Source organism: Miniopterus natalensis, chromosome 2, assembly GCF_054644295.1.
Source record: "Miniopterus natalensis isolate mMinNat1 chromosome 2, mMinNat1.hap1, whole genome shotgun sequence".
NCBI lineage: Eukaryota > Metazoa > Chordata > Mammalia > Chiroptera > Miniopteridae > Miniopterus > Miniopterus natalensis.
The window spans coordinates 111,380,873-111,398,502 of record NC_142082.1 but is presented as its reverse complement, the minus strand read 5'-3'; the positions used below and the strand labels follow the sequence as shown (position 1 = coordinate 111,398,502).

Sequence of the window (17,630 nt, the reverse complement as noted above, 5' to 3'; positions counted from 1 at the left end):
CATCTATCATCTCTATCGTCTATCTATCTCTATCTATCTCTATCTATCTCTATCTATCTATCTATCATCTATCTATCATCTATCATCTCTCTATCATCTCTATCTATCTATAAATCTATCTATTCATCTATTGACTAATATACACACACATTTACAGTCAGTCATTTTGAGGGTTCTTTGGACTTTTTAACACCAATTTTATCAAAGATGTCATCTGGAGATTTTCATCACTATGCCAATTGTTCTGTCTAGTTTTTAAATGTAATTTTATTATATTTTTAAGAGAATTTAGAGAAACTACATAATCTGTTACTAGGTTCTTACTTCCAAAGTCTATCTTTGCTTTTTAACATTATCACTTGTGAATATATTGCTCATTGTCATTGAATACCGACTTTCTTTTGATTTCTGCTCTTTTCTTTCTTGCATATGAATTACATTTATGATATTTACATGGAGAGATCATGAATAATGCTGTTTTGTTTTGCGTTTAAGTTAGAGCCATAAAATGAGAGATTGAGCATTTATTAAGATCTCATAACTTCAAAAATGGCTTGAGATTCTCTCCTTGATATTTTTCTTGATTTTGGGGGGTAATAGTCGCAACCTATACAACATCCAGAAAGAGAACAGCAGATTATTTGTAAATTTTAGAGACTATATATTAAGTTTGTGGATATATTTTTGAAAAAACTTGTTGATAAGAAGCTCATTCTATTTCTAATAGCTTTATTTGTCAATAATTAGAATTATTGCTTGTATTCTCCTATTCCATCTCCTGGCCCTGCCTCAATCTTAACCCATGAGAATATGAATATTTAAATGCAGAATTCTTCCAAAATTATTAAATATATGAACAAAATCTAGAAAATTCTGCTTATATTGTTTATATAAATCTATCAAAACCTCTCCTTTTTTAAAAAAAATTCTCACCTAAGAATATGTATCACATACATACACACAATAATAATAATAAACCCTTACTTAGCACTCACTATGTGGAGGGCAGTGTTCAAGGCACTTTACAATATTCTAACTCCTTTAATTCTCACTGTAAATAAGCCCTATTGCTTGTTTCTATTCTATAGATAAGAAGAACCCAAGGCACAGAGAATTTAAAGATTCTGCCCAAGACCAAAGAATAGTGAAGCTGGGATTTGAACTTCACAGTTTAGTGTCAGTATTAACGTTCTTTAAAACTACATGATATTACCTCTCAATTCACATAATCCCTTCTTCTGATTTAAAGCACTTCAGTTAGTCTCGAATTGTTCCCGGGGATCACAGAGTCTATAAACCCTACCTGGGGTATTCTTCCTCCCTGCCCTTTGTTAAATACTTTTCATCCTGTTTTTCATTAATTGTCATTTCTTTAGGCAATCCTTCTGTCAAATCACTATTTTTAAAATTTTTAACAGCTTTATTGACAAATAATTGTACAAGACACTGCACATGTTTAATGTCCACAGTTTGCCAGTCGGGGTGATAAACGTCACCTCTGACAGCTTCCGCGCCCCTTAGGATTTGCTTTTTGTTTGTTTGTTTTTTACTTACTATTTGTGTGTGTGAACACTGAACTTGACATCTACCATCTCAAGTAATTTTTAGGTGAAGAACACAGGATTGTTACAGATACAATGCTACAAGCAGACCCCTAGACACTCATCCTGTGTTAGTACTTTAAACCCATTGGATAACCGTTCCCCATTCCCTTCTCCTGCCAGCCCATGGCAATCACTATTCACTCTGTTTCTGTGAGTTTGACTATTTTAGACGCCTCATAGAGGTGAGTTCATACAGTATCCGTTCTCCTGTGACTGGCTTGTTTCGCTCAGAGTAATGTCCTCCAAGCTCACCCATGTTGTGCAGATTGTAGGATTTCCTTCTTTCTTGAGGCTGAGTTATCCATTGTGTGTATATAGTACATTATTTTTATTCATTCACCTCTTAGTGGACATTAGGTGGTTTCCATAATAGAAATAATGTGAATACTGTATTTTATTTAATGTAATATAGCCAAAATGCCATTTCAACCTGTAATAAATATTTAAAAATATATTAAGATATTTTACATTCTTTTTTATACTAAGTCTCTAAAACAGTGGCTCCTATTTCATTTCCTGTGTGCATTTTCTTGTATTTCATTTTCCTGTCTCCTGATGGGTATTTGGGCTGTTCTATTCTTGGCTATTATAAACAAGATTGGCAGTAGATAACTTCAAACACACTTGTGCAAGTATAAGATCTTATACTTATATAAGTTAAAAAAACTTTCCTAAGATTATTCTTTTCTGAGTCTGGCTTTAAGTGTATGTCACTAATTAAAAGGCAGACAGGGCGAGACTGAGAAATATTATCCATTCAAAGTATACCCTGGCTTTGCTTCCTGAAACTGTTGAAAAAAATAAGGAAAAACACCTTGACTCTATTGGCTGACACCTCTCCCTACATTAGTAGAATCCCAACTAGACTTTCTCACCCCGTTCCAGTCTGCCTGCCTCACAATCCCACAGCAGATGTCTATTGTTCAAATCTCTCAGAGCATTTTTAGCTTTTATTTTAAATTAAATTATAGATTCACAACTGAGAGACTGACATCAAGACATAGTCCTTTCCCCCCAATTTCACATTCACTCATTTGTGCATGCCTGTATAGTTCTGTTCACTTTTGTGCAGATCAGTGTGACCGCTATAATAGAGACAGAACTGCTCCATCTCCACAGGCTCTGCCCTTGTAGCCATCCCCACCCCCAGCCCCATCTTTCATCTCTGGCAACCATGAATTTGTCCCTCATGTCTGCAATTTTATCTCAAGAATATTATATAAAAAAATCATAGCGTGTAACCTTGTGAGGCTGGCCTTTTCCACCTTAGGTAGTTCCCTTGAGATGCACTGAAGCCTTGCATGTATCAGCCCCTCCCTCCTTTTTGCTGCTGTATAATCCTCCATGTGTGGATGTGCCAGTGTGGTCAACCAGTCACTTGGAGGAACACATTTCTGTTGTTTCCAGTTTTTGATGTTTACAGATAAAGCTACTCTGAACACTCATGTGCAGTTTTTGTGTGAACATACATTTTTGTTTCTTTGGGACAAATGCCCAAGAATGAAATTGCCAGGTCACGTGGAGGTTGTGTGTTTAGTTTTAGAAGAAACTGCCAAATGGTTTTTCAAAGTGGCTGAACCATTTTCCATCCCTACCGGCAATGAATGAGTATTTCTTCCATGTCCTGAACAGCATTTGATGGTGCTTCTGTGTTTTACTTTAGCCACTCTGACAGGCGTGTAGTGATGCGTCACTGCGGTTATAATCTGCGTGCCTCTGATGGCTGATGATGTGGAGGATCTTGTCCCGGGCTTATCTGCATCTCTATCTGCTCCGTGAAATGTTTGTTCATGTCTTTTGTTCATTATCTAAGTGGATTGTCTTATGTAAAGTTTTGAGGCTGCCTTGTGTATTCTAGATAGAAGATCTTTGTCATGTAAGTGTTATACAAATATCAAATCACTATTATTAATTCCTTTGCATCATGCAGCTCTGTCAACAGCACTTACCACAGATTTGTAATTATTCAGTTAATTTGTGTCTTATCCACTGTAGTACAATATAAACTGCATGCACTATTTTATCTCCTTTGTATAATATAGTCTGGTACATATGTGTTGCTCAAAATATATTTTCTGAAATAATGAAAAAACAAAATAAGAAAAGAAGGGGGGGAGGGAGGGAAGAAGGAAGGAAGAAAGAAATACAATCCTTGGAATTGAAAAGGCCTGGGAAGAGCAATTGGCAATTTTGCTTACAGGTCAGGAATCATTTTTATATCCTTCCTCTCGAATCATCACTCATTCTTTGTTCCAGTGGTGGGTTTTCTACCTCAAGAAAAATTGCTGTCATTGCTGAGTGACTCTTAACAACTATTAGAAAATTCTTTCTTGGCCAGAGCTAATGTATGTCTCATACTAAATTTTACCTGTATGCTCTACTCTTCATTTTGGGGCTTCCTGGAATATGTTTCATTCCCTTTTCACATGGCACGTTTTCAAATATTTGAAGTTATTATGTTTCTCTCAACATATTCTTTTTCCCCAGCCTAATGATACCCAATCGCTTATATTTTATGGCATAATTGTATGTGACATAGTTTTATTTATGTGCTTTGAAGTCTTTAAAAAAATATTATTTTTCTTAATGTCAATTAATTTTATTTCTTATATTTTGAAAACTGCATTCAAGGTGTGTTAGTTGGTTCTTTCCTCCCACCCCCCAAATAAGTTCTGGTGTGAAAATAAGTTAGAAATACTGCACATTCTATTCTCTACTTGGGAAGTCACATTACAGAACAATGTATTACATTTCTGAGAGGTTTGGGGTAAAATAATATGTTGGACTTTCTTTAGTCTGACGTTTCACAAATATATACATTCATTTTTCTAGGGAAATATATCAAATTTTATATGAATTTTCAGAATATCATTCTGGAAAAATATATAAAGGCATGCAATAATCCTTATGGAATATTTATTGTTTATAGCATATGTCCTACAAAATCAGAAGTCTAAAGTAAACTATACTTTGTTACTTAATAAAACCCTGGATTACTTTTTTAACTCAAGAAAAACAGGTGTCAGGTACTTGGAGTATGAATTTCTTCTCATGTTTACTGGCAGAAAAGAAAAAAGAAAGTGGGAAAATATGTTTGCATACATCCATGGTAGAAAAATGGAAATAATTGTTACTCTAACACTTTCTATTAAAATGTGTTTCTAACAAAACTTGTAAGTAATGCCCCTGAAATAAATCTGAAATAAATATTTTACTTCTGTTTTGTTGGAAAGTATTTACTCTTTTTATTTAAAAAATCCAATAAAACACTGACAAATATATGAGTTGCATGCTACAATTCAAGTGGGTTTCAAATGTTAAAATACTAAGATTCTGTCAGAAATGTGTTATAATAAATGTAAAAACCAAGGAGTTTAATTGCTGGAGGATATTGTACTATACCTAAGAACAGCAGCTATAAAAAATAGTAGTAAACTAAAAATGGCTGTTGCCCTGTCATTTGGTATTAAATGACTAAAACTCTCTCATTAAGAAGTATTTGATGTATTTCATATCCATTCTTGAGCTAAATACTAAACTTTCACCTACAAAAGCTACTTAGTTATCTGAATTTAATTATTTCTTTATAATTATGATAAAAAGGTTTTTTTTTATTTTCTTCAGCTCACCCTATCTCCTGTTAGGTTACTATATTTATACTGTCTGCAAAAGCAATTTTGAACATATTCAAACAAATATGTTCATTCTATGGCACAACCAATGCAATTGCATTACTTGGTATTAATAAGCTGTGAAAGAGACAAAAAAGAATTATCTTTGAGTTGATAAACTACTTAACTCTGTGTCTGTTTTATTTATTTTTAAAAAAAAAGTAGGCAGGCCCTGCTGGATTGCTCGGTTGGCTGAAGCATCGTCAGGTACACCAAAAGGTTGTGGGTTCAATTCCCAACCATGGCACATACTCAGGTTGCAGCTTGGGTCCTCAGATCCTTGGTCGGGGCGCATAAGGGAGGCAACTGATGGATGTTTCTCTCTCTCCCTCTGGCTCCCTGCTTCTCTTCCTCTTCAAAAAAAGGAAAAAGTTGGCTGTTCTATGTATCTTTGGTGAAAGCACCTTTGAGTAGAAAAACTAAACTGCACAGATGAAAATGGTGGCCAAGAGCAACTGGAAATGTGATTTTTGTTTTAAACCTATGAATGTTATCCAAATTTCATATCAGAAATATCAGTGTATTAAACCAATCTCCTATTGTTGAAAATGTGTTTAAATAATGAGAGTTTGAAGGAGCCTGAAGCAGGTCATTAAATCCATTGGGATTGGTGGTTTGATCTCATTTCCATCCAGACGAAGGTAGCTCAAATGAGGTCCGTAAATGAAGAAATCCTGTTCTGCAGGCAGTATGTTTGGGGTAGGGCATATTACGGAGACGTTCACATCTAGGGAGACAAAGATAGCATGGGTGAATGAATTGGAACACAAGAGACTAAGAGAGGGAAGGCCAAGAAACTACTACAACAGCCTTATGGAGAGCCAGTCTTGTGATCTAGAAAGTGGCAGATACAAACCATTTTTGTGTAAGTTGGGGGTTGTGCATATCTGTTTTATAAAAGTGTTCCTGAAAAACTGGGCATCTCACCCCATATTCTGCTATACTTGGTAGGAAGCACTAAAAAGGACACATTGTTAAATATTATGATGGAAACAAGGTATAAGGCATGCTTAGATTACTATTGACTGAGACAAGTGAGATTTAGGGTATTAGAGGCAAAAGTTCAGAGTTGGCACGAAAAGAATATGTAGGAGCACGGGTGGATGGGTGAATGGGTGGATGGGTGGATGGGTGGATGGGTGGATGGGTGGATGGGTGGATGGATGGATGAATGTGTAGGTGGGAAATCAGTCTATTAGAGAAAGTGCTGGAAAATCACCTTAAAAATGCAAAATTTCAAATTAATAGTATATAGTGACAAGATTTTTTTTAAAAAGTACAATCAACATAAGTGTGCAATGTAACACATAAAAATAACTTGAATCTTTATACTTAAATGTATTTAATTAGAAAGGAAACATTTGCCAAGAATTGAATTACAAAGAATTCAAGCCAGGAAATATACCATCAGCCTTTTCAGATGGTTAGGATGTGAGAAATTATACACCTGCCTTGGATCAGAGCCCTTGGCATCAATGAACCTACTGAGATATAGAAGCATTCAGGAGAGAAGGCCTATTTAAACTAGCAAAATTCAGGAAAGTATAATAGCTGATCTCATTTGAAACTACTTAGAGCAAGAATTCTTCCTTAGAAGATGAGATCCACCTGACTCGGGCAATGGGAATTTATATTGTACTGAAAGATTTTATTCTTACAGTGAGGTTGCTTTGCTATGCTCTTATGCCATTTTGTGAACTGAACTAAAGATGAGTCATGTTTTAACAACAGCTTTGTGTTTGTAGTTATTTTTTCACGTATATTATCACCATTATAATCACACAACCTTTGTCAAGCAATATCATTCTCCACATCTGGGTGCTATGGGAATGGCAGTTAGGACAGGGGAGGTAATGCACACAAGGTATTTGGGCAAGCGAGGCCGGAGCTGGGTCCCAGCCTAGCCCCGTCCTCCTGTGCAGGGTCCCTTGCTGATTGGAGAGACTGTGTCCCTTCTATGTGCTCTCTCCTCTTCTTTATCACCCTCCCTCCCATAATCAATGCTTGTGTGAATCAATGGAACATTAAAAACATGTGTTCTAGATTTAGTTATATTTTATAAATTAATTATGATGTTTCTGAGAGGCCACCTAGAAGTAACTTATTTCAACACATAGCATTTTGCCAAATTTAAAGTCCCTTCATGTGTTCAGAAGAAATAAAAAGTGTTGCCATCATTCTGCATAAGGCAAGTTTACTGTTGCGTAAATTTTGAGAACTCTTCATATAAAAGGTGTATTTCTTGGAAACCACTTTATTAACAACTAGAGTAGATTATGTGACCAGAAGAACTAAGTGCTTTAAAATTATTATAACACAGTGTGATATAATGGAGAGCCAATAATTCTAGCCAGGGAAAGACTCATTTTAAATTTACTTACTTGGAATATAAAAATGACCATGCTTTATATCTACGTTACAAAGCAAATAAGTCAATTGCTCTTTGTTGATGTTGCTGTTAAAATTATTAACAGACATCTTTCTCAAGTTTTGTATTCTCAGAATTGAAGAAAATGTGCTGTGATTATACCGTACGAGTGGGGAAAAAATACTTAAAATGAGAAGCCCTGGGCTCACGTTCCTGCTATTATATTTGCACTTTGTTCTTAGCAAATATCTTTCCCTAGTTGAGCCTCAGTTTCTTTTTCTTCAAAAATTCCTAATAGTAGCAAATAAGGCTCCTTTAAGGATAATTTGTGGTCCTCTAGGTGTGGTCCTTGGACCAGCAGTATAAATACTCTGCCTGGGAACTAAATGGCTGGGCCCTACCTCAGGCCTATTGAGTCAGACACACAGCCCTCCAGGTGCTTCTGATACACCCTAAGATATGAGAAGAATTGCAAAATAGAAATACACTAGAAAACACTGTGTAAAACATTCTAAACACAAATGAAGGGACTACAGAGTCTTCTTCTTTGTGTAACTTTGTATAATAATGTAAGTGCTGGCATATGTGCCCACCTGCGTGTGGAATTTTGCCACCTCCCTCCTAAAGGTCCTCATTATCAAATTCTCCAGGGGATCCCTAATTCACAAGCAGGGATTTATATGGAATCACTTTAAATTAACTCCCCACATCAAATATTTATGAGGCTTTTGATAAGGAATGCACCTGTAGAAGTACAGAATTTTCATCAGAAAATTGCACATATTTAGGTCAATACTGGCTGTTGTACTATCAGGTTCAGTGAAACAGATTCTATGAACAGTTTCTGTTGCTTCCTTGGCTTTTGATGACAGGATTAAAACATGTCCCATCACCATGGAAAAATAGCTGCAGTGCCAGCAGCCTGCTCATCACTTCCCGGATTTTATGCTGAAGTGTGTTGTTAGAAAAACCGAACAGATCTTGAATAGCTGAGTGGTGCCCAGTAGAAAATTGTCTGTTCTTATAAATATGGGATGTTTGTGCGATTACATACTTAAAGGAAATCTTAGTTTGTAATAACCAGGCAACATAACCTTCTGAGAATTCTCTGTGTCCTTTTCCTACAGACCACCTGACCGATTCTCTCAGTGGGCTTGCATTCGCGGAGGCTGTTCAGGCGAGGCCTCCTCACGATGACCTTCCTGAAGGGCTGCGCCGGGTTGAGGGCGCATGGCCAGGTGCCAGGCTGATACCAATGCCCCCGTGGCTGTGTTTCTATACCACAGGCAGCCGGATCTCAGGCATAATTGTGAAGGTGCCAAATTTGCCTTTAATGTCTCCAGCCTCTTCTTTCTATAACTACTTCTTTCATTGATGGCACCTCTGCCCCCAAGGCACTTGGCACTCATCTCACGCTACCTTATCAAAAGCTATTTTCAGGAAAGGAGAGGGTGTTTCATTTTGTTGATTGCCATTAGTTCTAAGGAGGTGCCAACTTCCAGGGACATTTGTTTTCATTTAAATTGAGCATAGCCTTCAACTACAGCATTGGTCCCCAGTAGAGAGTTCCCAAAGCAGCAGTCTCAGCATCACCTGGGAACTCATTAGAAATGAGAAGTCTCTGGTCCCATCTACACCTGCTCGATCAGAAAATCAGAGGTGGAGCCACCAGCCTGTGCACACTAAAGTGTGAGAAACCCACTGACCTGAAGCAGAGACTCTAATGACTGTGGTTTCAGGCATCAGCTGCCCTACAGTTTTAAGGAAAAAGGTGCCGTCCTGATAACCTCTAATCATGTTCCTTCTGCTACTATTCACAAGGTTGTGCCCGGGATGCTTTCTTAAATAAGTCTACTTGGTGAGTCAGGAATATCAGAATCTCCTTGGAGTTAAAGGAGACAGAGACATTTAGTTTCTCTGATAATAGCCCTCTGTGGATAGTAAAGTCCACTTTGCCATCTGCAATTCGAAGATAGAAACTTTTCAGTCCACTGAAACTATCTGTAAATAGATACAAAATGCAATACACATTAAACATTGAGAAAATACACTTTTAAAAAATCTAAAGGCACATTAGTTGGGGGCCAGGAGTCAACAGAATTGCTATTCTTAAAAAAAGATACAGAATAAACTTAATGACTGGGCCTCTGATGTCACTTACTTTTGATTTTGTTATGGTCCAGGTGAAGGTGCTGCAGATGAGCATTGATCCGGGGGACCTTTGTGAGTCGATTGTGGGACAGCTGAAGATCTAGAATAGATGACACATCAAAACCTCTGGGGGGAAGGCCTGCATCTGACAGTTTGTTGTGGTTTAATCTCAGGAAGGCCACTTTAGGAATGACATTAAAATAATTTTCTGGTATTCCCTCAATGGAATTGTTGTCTAAAAACAGTTGCATTGTGTTGGCCGGCAACCTCGGTGGCATGTTCCTCAGGGCGTTCTTGGCCATATTTAACTGCATGAGGTTCTTCAGTCCCTTAAAGGTGTCCCTTTGAAAGGCATTGTCTAAGAGCTTATTGTGCTGCAGGTCAAGAAGGGTCAGGTTCTCCAGATTGCTGAAAGTCCCTTGAGGAATTCTGGACACCTTGTTTCTAGCTAACTGTAATTGTTCTAAACTTCTTGGCAATGGAGAAGGCACCTCCTCTAGTTCGTTATCTTCCAGAAATAAGAAAAGCAGCTTCTTTAGTTGGCTCAGGGCTCCTTTTTCAATGCCATCGTTGGTTATTTTGTTCTTGTTTAGATTGATCCATCTCAGCTGGGTGGCATTCTCGAACGGCTTCTCAGGAATGGTTTCTATCAGGTTGTTTTCAAGATAAAGATACCAGATCCTTGAAGGAATAGCAGGGATTTCTCTGAGACCACGGTTCTCACAGTACAAAGCAGTAGGGAAACTGGGGGGACAGAAACACTCCCTGGGGCAATCGAAGTCTTGCTCATTAAAATCCTCTGGGTCGTGGACCTCGTAGACCTGTCTCACAGTTCGAGTCCACACAGAATCTGTCACGAATACCACCCAGATGATGAAACAGATTGTGGTTGCCATTATAGTAGCTGTAATAAAGGATACGGCGGTTAGGTATTGAAGATCTTGATCTTTAGGGAACTGCATGCACCAGAATGATGAGGAAACATTGCTTTTATGAGCAGACAGTAAACACATATCAACATTTTATACAGAGATATTAATTTATACCCATTTATTTATTAGGCACTATATGCAAAGCATTTTGCAAACACTGAAACTGACTCACCAACTTGTAACTTTCTGGTTTTAACCCAATCACAATGAAAACTGAAAAGCAAATTTTAGGAGTTCTAAGTGCTTTTCCATTTCAAGCTATTTAATGCAAGGAAGTTAACCGAAATCTGGAGTTGAACACAAGAGAACGAAAAAGTGACCTTTAAATAATTCAGATTGAGAATGTGTGTTGTTCCTAGGAAGCAGGCATATGCTTTTACTTTTATTCCTAAATGAGCAGAACATCTGGATGAGATTTCCCAGGCTCTGGGCCTTGAACCAAAAAAAGAGCAATCAGGGAACGTTTTAGCAGTTTGTTTTGAGGAAGGTTTTAAGATCTGAAGAAAAGTGTGTGATTAATCTTTTACTCTGTTGCTCAGCTTCTCAGGTAAGTTTTATTTGGGGGTGCTGGGAGAGATTTCTAATATGATACATACAGAACCAAGTACAGCCAAGAAATTTGAATTTTGAACTCTCTCTATATCACAATTAGCTAAATACTGTATTTAATTATGGCATTTCTATGGCTGATAAGAAACAAAACAAAACAAAAACCATGTTTAGGATGCAGGCAGAGCTTCGTATTTTCGGTATGGCTGCTAACAAAGAATAGGTTAACACTTACTGATACATGAACCATCTCAAAAACATGAACCTTTCCCATCGAATATAAACAAGATTTTAGGTACAATAAATTATTTTAGAAGGAAAAAATACATATGTATACATATCAGTAACATTCTACCAATATACATTTAGTTCAACTGCTAGATAATAAGGACCGAGTAAATTTTACTGATTCTTTAAAAAAAAAGATAAAACAAACCAGCATCACTAATGAAATGCTGATCTTTCAATTTTACTGCTAAATTGAGGGAAATGACAAGTGCAGAGCTGTTTCCGCAAGCTGTCAAATTTCTTACAATTGCAAAATGCTGCTCTGGTCCCCTTCCAGCAGAGACATAAAAATATTCTCTTTTTTTCAGAATAGGGATTTGTTTTAGTTATTGAAGCAATAACCCTGCCTCTGATGGATCAGAACTTCAAATTCTTAACTTTAAGTTTTAAAAAGTGCAAAAGAGTTTACCTTGCTGTCCAGGAAATATATCGTTGAGTCCTGTGTCTGGGTCTGAAGTTTTCTAAAACTCAGTTAAGAAAAATCAAAAACAAAAAAAAACTTTGTCTAAAGTAATTTGTTTTTATTTCATGCTGTCAAGCCTCCTATGAGAACAAATAAAATTTACTCTGAGCAGTCGCCATGAACACCTTTGGGTCTATTGTTTCCACTTTGACAGGGCTTCAGGAGCCCGCTTACCTCAGCCTTCTTGGATTTTCTTCCCCCCTTTCTATTGGTCACTGCTCATTCACAGCAATGGATTGACCCGGGCTCCACTGTCGTGTTCTTATGAATCCTCCCTGATATACAGGCATCAGTAGCTCCCACTTTAACCCCTGCAACAACCAGAGCACCTCAGCACCTACGCAGCCCAGCGCAGGAAACTCACTTTAACCTCAAGGACCTGTAACAATGATTCAGGGCGATTTTCACCCTGAAGTCACAGCTCCAATGATGCTGTAATGTGCTGATATCTAGACCTGATTCATCAGCAGGCAACTTAAGGCAGTTTTGGTTTCAAGGGTAGCAAAAGAGATTTTAAAGCAATTTTTCCTGGAAGATCTTTTTAAAAAATGGGATACAAAAATATAAAGACCAATGTTCTCGGTGTATGTGGAACTATGTTTTGTTTGTTTGTCTGTTTCTCATATAAAACAGATTCTGGAATCCTATTTAGATATATTGTGTTTGCTTAAGGAAAAAAAGAGATAAAAAAAAATCTATTTAAAACTTTTAAAAATGAAACCTGGGAAGCTACACCTAATGCTGGCACTAACCATGGTGTTAAGTTCTGTTTTATATAGATACTTTTTTTATCTCTAATTCCTACTGGGAGCTTTATTCCAAATACTTAAAAAAATTTTTTTTTCACCATAACAAACATTTTACATTTAGTTTATTACAAGACATTCTGTTTCACTGCTATTTTTTTCTTTAAGACATACATCTAAGATAATGTCTTCCAGTTTTTATATCTGAGGAAAAAATTGTTGTGCCTTTTGAGGAAAGACACAGATTTTTGAAAAAAAACCACAAAAACATGTATTTTCAGACATTATTTTATTGATTGATTGTAATTTTGTTTTTCAAAATCTATCTTATCCTGGAGATAGGAAGCCAAATTGATATGCCTCATTCAACACTAATCACGTAAGTCTTATGAAAGATAGAGCACAGGGCAGAGGAAAGGGCATTAGGCTCAAAGGACCATTTCTGAACCAGCCCCCTGCCTCCTCCCTCCTAACCATTGTCAGGACAATTAGAGCTCAGCTTGTCATCTGTAAAATAGTAATGGACTACCTCACAGGGGTAGTTTGTGGTAAATGATTAGGGAGATGTAAGCCTTTCTTTATTTATATTAGCCTTACTCTCTCAACTGGAAAATGCATTCAAGTTTAAGAGCTTTGAGAGACTAAGTTCTGATTGAGATATGATCTCTTCATAGCTTTGCAGGGACACTCATATCATATTTTAAGAAAAAAATAAAATGTTATTTGCTTTCTCACAATGATATCTCTACATCATTTTTTTCTTTCTCTTTTATCATTTTCTAAACCCTCAGGCCATAAAGAACAGATGATCTTCAAGTCCTCACAGCCCCCCTTCAGCTATTCCCTTATTTCTTTATTTTCTTTTTTAGGGAAATTTATTTCAGTTATTTCTTAACCGTATTTCACAAATGTCTCTACATATCCATTGTAGGAAAATTAGAATAGTATACTGGCTGGCTGCCTTCAATCTTATTTCCTGTTCACCATTCGGTCCATGATCTGCCCACCAAAATATGGCTTCTCATCTCTCCACTTCCCTAAAATTGCTGATAAAAATCTGCAATAATCTTTCTCCTTGCTAACCTATTGAAATCTGTTAGTGCTTAGCTTACTTGAGTTGTGATTCTTAGAATGCTGACCCTCCCCTTTGACTAAATGTTTCTTTTAGTTCCTCTAACATCAGTCTCTCAGTTTTTTCCTGCCCTTTTCTGTTGACCTCTCTTTGCCTATGTCTTGAAGCTGTCTGTTTCCTCTAACATTTGTAAAAGTGTTTCCAGCATTTAGAGCTTTTTCAGATTCTGTCCTCTGTTCTGTGCTCTTTTTGCTGTATACACATTCCCTGTGTTACTCCATGGTTTTCACCATTCCCTCTATTATGATGGCTCCTGAGTACCTCCCTCCAGCCCAGCCTCTGAAAGACCTGACCCCCAAGGTGGCTCTATAGCTGCTTTCTAGAAATCTCCTGCTGCATGTCTCAAAGACACACATCTAAACTGAAATTTATTATCTCCCTTTACTTCTAAGTGCTCTTGTTATTTTATACTTTTGAGTGGCACTATCATCTTATTTAGTCTCCTAAGCCAGAAATCTGGAAATCATTATTAACTTTTCCTTCTCATTTTGTGAGCATCTGATAACAATCACATTTTAAGGATCCTGAGAGACATGATCTAAATAAAAATGACCATCTACAATGCTTCCCAGGTTTGGTATCATTGTTTCCAGACTAAAAACACAGAATGTTTTCCACTGTTAGTATAATCTCTATCTATATCTTGACTTTTCCTATAGCAATCTAATCTGCCTTTCTTTGAAGAATGGAGACAAATTTTTCACTGGAACTGCTTTAATGAAAGTTCAGTAAATTAAATTAAGATAATGGTGAGAATGTCTGAGTTTAAGAATTAATAACTCTTTCCAGTCTTATCTAACTCTGCTAAATGAGAGAAAGGAGGCTGAAGGTGTAATGATGTGGCTTTGGATTGTCTCTCTAATGACAGGTTGGTATTTTAGAAGTCCATGAAGCCTTGGACACAGTAGATATTCAATAAATATTTACTGAATGAGTAAATGAACAAATAAAGACATAGGCATAAATATTACCTTAAAAGCCATGAATTTTTGATCAGCATAGTTACATAAATAGAAACATAGTGGAGACCCTTGGATATATGGTAAAAAAAAAATCTGTTAGAGTTTTTCTTGTACAACTTACCAGTTGTTTGAGCTTGCACCGACTCTTTGACCATCGGGAGCCTGGGCTTGCCCGTGAAGCACCTGCCCTGCAGACTGCTAGGAAGAGTTGTTTGAAAATCAGACGAGAAAAAGGGGGTGAATATGTCACAAACAGTGAAAAAAGTTAAAGCTCGAGGAGAACTTATATATCCTTTTATTAAACTCTCTTCTCTTACATATCAGAAAAATAAGGCCCAGAAATTTCCTTAGGCAGAGAGGGTGATAGTAGGCATCTTGAACTACCTAAGAAAAGTCTTTCTAGAAATTTGAGGTTAAAATGTTGTTGTGCTGTTGTTGTTATTTTAAACTTTTCCCTTCTTTTCAGCACTTTTTAATGTTTCCTCTCTGCTTATCTTGCTTCCACTTCTTCCTATGAAAAGGGAGAGTATTTGCTATATTGTCTTAGCCTGAGGAGTTTATCTTGTTACATTACTGAAGATCATTGACGTTTTAAAAGAGAAGGCAATGCATGAGTGTAGTATAAATGCCATAATACTCTGGTGGAATTCCAAATTTGCTAGCATATGTCTGTGACACATTTATTTTAATGATGATTGGACAACTTAGGTGCTCCCAGGGGTTCTGTTTACGTACAATGGGCTGGACTTTTGTTAAGAGAAATCATTTTCTCTTAATGTATCAATTTCAGCCTTGTTTGACTAAATGCTGTGAAACAAAAAATATGAAAAAGAATCCCCCCAAACGTATAGCTTTCTCACACATGCATATTAATATATATTATTTAAATTTTTTTTATCAAATATAACACATTTAAAATATAGTACTGATACATTTAAAAGGCCAAAAGTACTACAAAACTGATAATGAAGATGGCAATCCCCACCACACCCACTTTAGTGTGAGTCTCACTCTCAAGGGGCCATACTTTCAGCTCTACATGAATTTCTTTTAGAATTTACTTTAATATTCTTGCTTTAAAGTAATAAAAGTTATTTCTTTTCTTTGACTTATACATTTTAAGCATCTATTACTTTTCATTAGATAAGAATTTAGTATACTTGTTTAGTATCCCTCCTTACCCCCTGCTGCCCTGATTCTCTTCAATAAGTTTGAATGTAAGCAGGTCACAAACTTTGAATAAATATTTACTGAACACATTATTATGCAATATAAATACTGTTTACTTCTAAAACAGTAAAAAATTATTTTAATTCTTACTGTACCACATGTATTAGCTTTTACATAAAACTATATATAGTATATTCTGTATACATATACAATATTTCACTAATATTTTCCAAAATCCCAAACAGAATTGTAGAACAGTTTTGAAAAAAATGTTGGCACTGAGCAAGAAGGGGTAACATAGTGTGCTGGTAAAAGCCACATGTGCTTGCGTTTGAATAAATCTCTACCGTTTATTAGCCGTGAGACCTTGAACAATTACCTTTGCCTTCATTTCCACATCTGTAATTTAAAGCTACTAATAATGATAATAATAATGGCAAACACACCCACTCCATAGGGTTGTTGTAAAGATGAAATGATTTCACATTTTTAAAGCACTTAGAACATTATAAAAGTTTTGATAAATAAAATCAGATGCATTAGGTTCACTATGTTCTCCTGGAAGATATTTCCCCTGGAATTCTCCTACTTCAATCTAGTTTTCTTGCTGTTGCAAACAAACCTAAACACATCTGGCAAATGACAATTGTTAATTTTTATGCACATTCTCATTGTCTCATAGTTAATGAGGGCTATCGGAATCCTCCCTTAAACCCACACAGAGGTATTTATTATGTTTGATAAAAGTAAGTGCAGCTCAATTGTATCTTACGTAGCAGGTATTTATCTGCAACTGACATTAAAATTTTTCACATAGTGAGTCTTCATTATAAGGTTTCTTCAAACATTAAGCATACCTAAAACTATACACAAAAATCACACTGCCTCTGCTAAAGTGCTGTCATTCAAAGTACATTTATGGGCACAACCCTTGCTCCCTGGGCCTGTGGGGTTGTGGTCCTGGGCGTCCTTCACCCATTTTCTGTGTTAGACCCTTCCTGTGCCCATGAGAAATATATATATATAATATATATATTCTATATATTATATATTATATATATATAATTTATTTATTTATTTATATAATGAAATATATATTAATTATATATCAATCCTCACCGAAGGACATGCTTAGAATGAGGAAGGGAGAGAGAGAGAAAGAGACAGAGAGGGGGAGAGAAACATTTATGTGAGAGAGGAACATCAGTCGCTGCCTTCCATACACTCCCCAATGGAAGATCAAACCCACAACCCAGGTATCAAAACAGCAACCTTGCGGTGCACGGGACAGGTGCTCAATCCACACTGAGCCACTCTGTCCCAGTTTAACTGATATTTTGACTGGATAGAATTTTAATTTAAGGTGACATTCCTTCCAAATTTTGGTGCTATTAAAAAAGTGACTGTCTTGCTGCCTTGGGATTTGAAATCAAAAAGCTTGAAAATCTGTGATTTTCAGTTGTCAAAATGTCACCTTCTTTTGCCTTCTAAAAATTTTTAGAATCCTTTTTTTATCTTCAGTGTCTGAACTGTGACAGCAATCTGTCCTGAGGAAGTGTATATCTCTCTCCCACTAGGTACTTGAGGAGTCCTT

At 36.5% G+C, this 17,630-nt stretch overlaps 1 protein-coding gene across 2 annotated transcripts; it reads right to left on the bottom strand.

The window, feature by feature from the left end:
- Positions 1-4,503: 4,503 nt before the first annotated feature.
- On the bottom strand, positions 4,504-12,284 carry KERA (keratocan). 2 transcript variants are annotated; one of them, XM_016215291.2, is made up of 3 exons: positions 12,201-12,284; positions 9,805-10,698; positions 4,504-6,002 (listed from the first exon to the last, which is right to left on the bottom strand). In XM_016215291.2, the coding sequence occupies exons 2-3, from the start codon at positions 10,688-10,690 to the stop codon at positions 5,830-5,832; spliced, it is 1,059 nt and encodes a 352-aa protein (XP_016070777.2). In that variant the 5' UTR covers positions 10,691-10,698; positions 12,201-12,284; the 3' UTR covers positions 4,504-5,829. The 2 variants fall into 2 exon arrangements, with proteins under 2 accessions (XP_016070777.2, XP_016070776.2); XM_016215290.2 differs by lacking the exon at positions 12,201-12,284 and adding an exon at positions 11,973-12,186.
- Between the last annotated feature and the right edge of the window lie 5,346 nt (positions 12,285-17,630).

What these genes read in the sequence shown, in the direction of transcription:
- KERA (XM_016215291.2), bottom strand. Translation starts at nt 10,690, where the DNA reads ATGGCAACCACAATCTGTTTCATCATCTGGGTGGTATTCGTGACAGAT. An exon ending in GGACCATAACAAAATCAAAA is followed by an intron (nt 6,003 to 9,804) that starts GTAAGTGACATC and finishes TTGTCTCCCTAG; the next exon opens with ATGTGAACGTCTCCGTAATA.